General features: G+C 32.6%; 2 protein-coding genes and 1 long non-coding RNA gene across 5 annotated transcripts in view; 2 read left to right on the plus strand and 1 right to left on the minus strand.

The window, feature by feature from the left end:
* The window catches only part of LOC132756018 (serine/arginine repetitive matrix protein 2-like), a 44,451-nt gene extending 40,521 nt beyond the window's left edge, over window positions 1-3,930 (minus strand). For all 3 annotated transcript variants that reach the window (XM_060746971.1, XM_060746972.1, XM_060746970.1), the window contains exon 1: window positions 3,595-3,930. The gene's annotated coding sequence lies outside the window, so the exon portion shown is untranslated. The remainder of the gene's footprint in view (window positions 1-3,594) is intronic.
* On the plus strand, window positions 1,345-2,911 carry LOC132756025 (uncharacterized). Its single transcript, XR_009629275.1, has 2 exons — window positions 1,345-1,687; window positions 2,532-2,911. It is a non-coding gene; the product is annotated as an uncharacterized LOC132756025 (long non-coding RNA).
* A 205-nt stretch (window positions 3,931-4,135) lies between the features above and the next one.
* On the plus strand, window positions 4,136-4,874 carry LOC132756028 (calcium-dependent secretion activator 1-like). Its single transcript, XM_060746985.1, has one exon. The coding sequence runs from the start codon at window positions 4,302-4,304 to the stop codon at window positions 4,872-4,874; it is 573 nt and encodes a 190-aa protein (XP_060602968.1). The 5' UTR covers window positions 4,136-4,301.
* The last annotated feature ends 2,669 nt before the right edge of the window (window positions 4,875-7,543 follow it).

The raw sequence follows: 7,543 nt of genomic DNA on the forward strand, positions 1-7,543 counted from the left end.
TCACCTCGTGTTATATCTGGTAATTACATGTACTGACTCTGTACAGCGCGTGTATACATTAGTCTGATCACTATTTCGTGTTAATGATCGGAAGCGTTTTTGCTGATTGGCTAATCGCTTCACGGGTCGATGTGCATAGGACCGCCTACCTATAGACTGACACGCACTGACGCATTTGTGTATTTGTGGTTGTAAACAATCGGTAATGTTTATGCGTCCCCAGGCAAAATTAAGCGTACGTGGAATCCTTGCTCTGAAATATTTGTGTCCAGCTGTAATAAACATGCATACCGGGACGCAGAAATAAGCGTCCCCGAGAACCCTGAGATTTGTTTACATAAACATACTTTAAAACCTTTTTTCAGGTATTTTAGTCCAATCAACACCTTCATTGCGAAAAGATTAAAGTTGCACAGTAGCGATTAATTGATAAACACCTGTAATTATCATTAGGTCTAGTAACAAATTAATCAACTCCCAATATATTTGTTTAAATACCTAATAAATTATTAAAAGATATGTTTATATTAATTTATTAATTTAAACATTCAGAAAGGTTAACTTATATTGTGTAGTAATCTACTAAAGATTCTCTTTTTCTAATTTATTTAAATTTCTAATTATATTAAATTATTGATACAAATAAAACGGATGTAGGACATTGCAAATCTGCACATATGTTGACATTTCTCTCAAATTAGGGGGAAAACTGTCAGGGAGTTAATGTCAGGTGAGCCGTAAGGGTAGAATAGTATGACTACCACATTTTTCATCTTCTGTGTTTAAGGTTTTGATGTTTAATTAACCGTCTCAAAATTATATGTACAGTTGTTCTCCCTGAGGGTGTGATGTCTGTTTTGGTATTGCTGTAATTTAACCTGTGCTACTTTACATTTGCAGTGCCACCAATAAACAAGGCAGGCTGACTAACAATTATTGCTTTTAATCTTTTACTTAACTTGGGATTCGATTGATATGTGTGCTGGTTTGAAAGGCTTTCCGTTTGAAAAGACGAAGCAGCCAATTCAAGAAAATAAGTCAGCCAACCTAAATCATAGGAGATTCATATGATTTACAAATTTATGGAAATATATGTAACATATTACCCAAGAGCACCAACCTATAAAATTTAGGAAAGGAAGTTTTCATGGTAAAATGCTTAATTTGATTCAAGGTGGAATAATTTTGCATCTTAGAGACATCACTGTTGTAAAGAATATATAAGGCCTAAAAAAAAATTATGTCTGTTTCGGGTAACCCGACCCTACCTATAAAAATGCGCCGACCCTAACTATTTTTTCCGTTTCTGGACAAAAAAAAATTGTTAGCCAAAGGGAGGATAAATGATAATTGAAAGCTTGAGACGCTCTCGTAAAACTCTCAGACGATTTAGATCGGTCATTTTTAGTTATACGTGTTTTGATTGGCTCGCGCTGTATTGTGGTCCAATGAATATCACGCTATCGGAAACAAAAATTCTACATGTAGACGATATTTTTAGAAGGGAATTCCTACCGGAAGTATTCTCCGGTTCCGTTTTACATACATTGACATAGAGCGGAACGGGGAACCACGCACGTGTTGCGAGAGAACACTTCCGATTTAGGAATTTCTACATGTAGAATTTATCTTAGAATACAGGCACATAGGACTTAGTGTCACTCGTGGAGGATAAAACCATTTAAAAGTATGTAAAATCCAGTTGTTTGCATGTGTGTTCGACCCGTTTGATCTCTTTGTTGATGTAGTATTTCATGCGTAAATACCAGCTTACAATGTACATGTCATGACGGTCTCCTCTTTCGGACCTGGGTGATATTTGACTTTCTGGCTTTACTGTGGTAATTTACGTGGAAATAAGGATCTGTTCATAGACAGTTTTGAAAGAAAAATATATATTGCATTGATTTCATGCGAAAACCCGACGATACTACCTGCCGGTAGAAAATTTTGACACCGAGAACGAACATACCCATAATTTTCGTACTCGGATGTTGTCAGTGAAAATTTTTTTTTTAGTAGATCTATATTGATATTTTATTGCATAAATAACAAGGTTAAACACGTTTTAGGTAAAATCAATGCCACTTTTTTTATTGCTTTTAATATTCAAAAATTTGAAAAGCTGTTTTGATATGTCCTGTGCCACACTTCAAAATGAATATTAAAACAGTAACATTAAAATGAAAAGGGTGAAAAAAAAAACACTGAAGTTACACATTTCAGCTTGATTGGAAAATTGAAAGTGTTACAATTTTATAAGTTCAAGTTCAGACAGTAGTTAGAGGCAAATGAGACCCTAGTCCCACTGAAAATCAAGTGCACTCGAGTATAAAGTATAGCCACAGGTCATATGTACATAGATATTCTGGAGACCTGCAAAGCTTTTCCAGTATATTTTTCATCCTCTTTTGCATACTGAAACAAATTTTTAGCCAGACTTGGAGTCTGACTCTGTACTGTGCATCATTTTGTTTCATACCGTCCCATTTTCCATGTGTTATTGAGATCTAGTCTTTGATTTTTTTCAGATGGGCCATGGATACTATTAGACGACACTTTGAATGACATCTACAAAATGCCAATTCAACAAAAAGCTTGGCTATTGTCTTTGATATGTTGTCATACATGTATCTGATAGAAAATAAACAGTATTTGATTGACAAGGGTGTCATTTTACAAATAGAAGTGTTTGCACTTTTTATGTGAACCAGTGTATCAAAAGTGCAATTCAAAATTATAGATTTTGTTAAATTGTACAATAGTGTCAAAATATAAACTTTGTTATACTGTAAGAGCTTCAAGATGTCAGCTCTACAATTGTTAATTCAATGAAATGTGCAGTATTTAATGCACGAATATCAAATAGTGAAAAACAAGTCTAGATTTTTAAATAAAACTTTGAAAGCCAGTTCACAGCATGTCATTTTAGCTCTTTTATTGTGCTTAACTCCTACCACGCAACCAATGTAGAAATAGATCAGCAGAATTGAAACCATGCAAGCTGATGAGAATCTGCACTGTTTGCTGTTCAGATTAGAGTCAAACTTAAAGTAGTGCCTGTAGCAAACAAACATCAAAATTAACACATGTTTGGGTATATTGTCTTTATTCAATATTGAAATAACATTAAATCGCATTAAAGCTATGCAGATTTTAATCAGAATTATTGTTTATATGATAAAATATGATAATACAAAGTCAGGCAATGTCAGTAGTGTAGGAAAGACTGCCATGTGCAAGAAAACACTCTGAACTTACGACAGATTTTGAAAAAAAAAAAATAAAAAAAATAAAAAAAAATCCCTACCTACCCTACCTAGCAATTTTGGGAAGGTTACCCTAAACAAACAATTTTTTTTTTTTGGCCTAAAGAACAGTAAATGTCAAAGCTGATGAAGACCTATTCATATTCAAATCATTGACAAGGTTAGAAAACATCTAATTAGAAAGCCACATCGTTAACTGTAATTTCAAATTATGCAGCAGCATAAATAACGGCCGCATAAATAATTTGGAGGTTTGGGCAATTTTTTTACAAGTTCAATTTGCAACTTTTACGAATGACACAGAGACTGTTTACTAAATACTTACATAAACATCAATGAATAGCACTAACAATAACAATGTGCCCACTCTTTTCAGTCAATTCTTGATGGTTTAAAGATGCAGAGCATAAAAAACAAACAAATTCATCCGAAAACTGGGACGAGAATTTTTTATAAACAATGTAAATTTTAACGGTTTATCCTTCACAGAAAGGGTCAAAATGCTTCACACAATATTTATCATATGTATATTTCCAAAGTGAATGAAGTGTCACAGTAAATAAATCCATCACGGTTGCAAAATGGCGTTAGACAGCAAAAAAGTTAGTCTTTCCGATAAAAAGTTCCAATGGCGGCCATTAAAATTTGCAGTGAGGGTTGAACATTTGCGTACCGCGGCGTTCCAAAAACCATGACGTCATTAATTAACATTTTAATTGAAGAATGATAAAAACATTTTTCGTACCATGCATTTTGCGCAAATCATTTTCATAAAGTATTGAAATAAATAATTTTCTAAATCTGTTGTAGTTGAACTGGCCCTACGGACGGGTACGGATTTTACCGGAAAATACCGGAAATGAAAAGCGTACTGCTTATTGCGCATGCGTACGTCAATCATAATAAATTGACAGGGCACCTGCAGCCGGATGATAACACTATGATGCTGAATGATGATGCTGACTGAAACGTAACGATTAAAAATACATTGAAATATATTTTTCACAGAATTCATAGGTACTTTATCTCAAAATGCTTGACCCTTCATCAAGCGAAGAAGAATCAGAAAATGAAACTGTTGAGGATGAAAATTCGGACGTCCTCAGCATCCCAAGTGTTGAGCAGAGAAGTTTGTCAACCAGTGGGGACAACTTGAGTGTCGTTACAGGGGCACAGGTGCATTCACGGTCTAATAGCATTCGACCAGGGAGTCCGAGTATCCAACCTGTTGAACGTGAAAAGTTAGTTGAACATGAAGCAGATAAATTGGAAAAAGAGGAAGAAGAAAGAAAGAAAAGGTTACAATTGTATGTGTTTGTAATGAGATGCATAGCCTACCCTTTCAATGCTAAACAACCAACAGACATGGCTAGAAGACAAACTAAAATAACCAAACAACAACTTCAAACTATAAAAGAGAGATTTCATGCTTTTTTGAATGGGGAGACTAGTATAGTAGCTGATGAAGCATTTACAAATGCTGTTCAAAGCTATTATGAAGTGTTTCTGAAAAGTGATAGGGTAATGAACATGGTAAAAAGTGGGGGATCATCTGCTAATGATTTTCGCGAGGTTTTCAAAAATAATTTTAAAAAACGTTTTTAAAAATTTACCTAAAATTTGGTTTGGCCCTTAAGTAAAAAAAACTTTTTTAAGTTTTGGTGAAAAAATTTGATCCCAATTTTCCGGGGAAAAGAAGACCCAACCAAGCAACCCCAGCGAACTCTCACCCCCGGCCATCAGATTTAAATTTTCTTAGTAAAAAACCAAGTTATATAAAATTTTTCCCCAGAATTTTGGGGTTTTAAAGAAGATGGGGCATCAGCCCTTAAAATTGATGCCCAGGTAAAAAAAACAAAATTCAGTTTTTTTGTTGCTTAAACTTAACCAAAAAATTTTTAAACCCTTCTGAATTTATTACAATGTAGTGGAAAAATTTGCCATCTTTAAATTTGGGAACTGCCCTTTAAATTAAAAAGGGTTTTCATTTAAAAATTTTAACTTAATTTTTGACCACCTTTCTTTGTAGAGCCTGCTGATTGCTTTAATTGCATGTATGTGAGGTGCCCTGGCCTTTATTGAAAATTTTCGAAATAAAAATAAAAAATTAAATTTAATCGGGAAATTTTTTGCCCGGGCTGTAATCTAATTCATTAAAAAATATAAAAAGTCGAAAAGTTTCTTTTTTATACAGAAAACTTTTAAAAAAGTAAATTTGTTTTGCTTTATTTCAATGTGATTTATCCGAACAATTTTTCAATGGCAAAATAAGTTAGAAATTTTTTATGAAATTTGAAAAATTTTTGTCAAAAAAAAACATGTTTTTTTCATTTTTTTGTTTCCTGTAAACCATAATGATTTATTTTCCAAAAATAAAAACTTATTAAATTCAATCTCATGAAATTTAAAAATTAAAATAAAAACTTTTTTCTAAAAGAAAATCTTTTTTTTTTTTAAAATTTTTGTTTTATTAACCCATAATTAAGGCAAAAGAAATTGATACAGTAGCTGCATTAAAATCACTTCAAACAATATAATTCAGGGGTTCTCGGGGGACGCTTATTTCGGCGTTTCCCGGGTACGCATGTTTATTTACAGCTGGACGCAAAATATTTCAGAGCAAGGATTCACCCGTTCGTCTTTAATTTTGCGCTGGGGACGACATAAAATTACCGATTGTTTACAACCAAATACACAAATGCGTCCAGCGCGTGATCTAGATCTATAGGTAGGCGGTCCTATGCCACATTGACCCCGCTGAAGCGATTAGGCCAATCACGCGATAACGGCTTCCCCGTCATTTTCACGCAATAGTTTTACACGCACTGTACAGTACATGTTAATTACCAGATATAACACGTTACACGAGGTGATATTTTTTATATCTTTGATCAACAGTTGATTGGGAAATTAGCAATTTTACCGACAAAAGGATAAATATTATCGACTATTTAAGCCGCAAGTTTAAAAGACTGTTTTCTCAAATTCAAATGAGTGTAATTTTGATCATGATTGCTCGAATATTTTCGGCGATTTCCGTTCGCCAGGAAACCCTAAAATTTCGCAAAAATTCTCGCGTTTCCCAACCCAAACATGGCGAAATGAATTGTTCCTTATTATTTAACCAACCCTTAAAGTCTTTAAATATATGATCTTCAATTTGCCCCTTTTTGAAGAATTTGCTTAAAATGTTGTGGGTCGGACGAATCTCTTACACACTTGTGTGAAGCCTTACACGATTTTCCTATTCCCATTCGCTAAACGCTCCATATACATTTCTTTTTTTTTTTTTTACAAATATAATTTTTTTTGTCTTTAGAGTGGATTAATTTAACCAGAATATTACATTTGTTTGGTATAAAAGTAAAAAAAAAAAAAAAAACGATTTCCATTTTTGATGCATTATAATGAAATAATTTATAATAAATACTAACAACAAAACAAATATTATACTATGTAAGTTCAGGTTTCTTTATAATAACTAATAAACTTTGGAAGTCTCTTGAAGATTCAAAATATCAACAATGCCATTATTGTGAGCATTTTAAAGACTTAATCTTAAAACAATTAATTGCGAGCCGCGCTTTTTGGACTCCAACTTTCTCGAGGGTTGGGGAGTCCATGGATCCATGTTTAAAGTCCTTAGTGAAAGGAAACCCTGATTATTTATAATATTTATCAAACATTTTTTTATGGTTAATTCAAATCAACTTTGGGGTCCATTTTTGCATTTTTTTTCAAGCCAAAACATAAAAATAAACATTGTGACATATCTCAATACAAAAATTTTAAATTGTATCCAAATTAAGCCTAAAAATCGTTTTGTCATTTTTTTTTTTTCAAAAATATACATTTTTTGGGAAATGTGAATCTAAATTTCTTCAGAAGTTGTTTTTTTAAACCCGCCCCAACTTTGCATTTTTGACAAGATTTAGTCAATATTAGTCCAATGTTTCTATCTTATTTTCCTAATAATTTTTATATAGTCTTTCCCAACCCAAAAAAGAAAAATTTTTTAAATTTTGTAACTTTTAATATTTTTCCAGTTGAACTTTTTAATTTTTTTTTTATACTTTTTTTTTCCTTTTTATTAAAAGGGGAATTTTGAAAGTTAAAATTTCATTTTCAAAGTATATACATTGAAATTTATACAAAAAGACATTTTTATTTTTAAAACCTATAGTTAATACTAATTTTTGCATGCCCATTCATTTCCGCCCTTTTATCCCAAAAATTTTTACTGGGCCCTTTAAAATGTTTAGAACCCCAAACGG

This window comes from Ruditapes philippinarum, unplaced genomic scaffold, assembly GCF_026571515.1.
Source record: "Ruditapes philippinarum isolate M1 unplaced genomic scaffold, ASM2657151v2 ctg1017_1_1_1_1, whole genome shotgun sequence".
NCBI lineage: Eukaryota > Metazoa > Mollusca > Bivalvia > Venerida > Veneridae > Ruditapes > Ruditapes philippinarum.

Coding starts and splice junctions, on each gene's coding strand:
- LOC132756028 (XM_060746985.1), top strand. CDS start 4,302: ATGCTTGACCCTTCATCAAGCGAAGAAGAATCAGAAAATGAAACTGTT.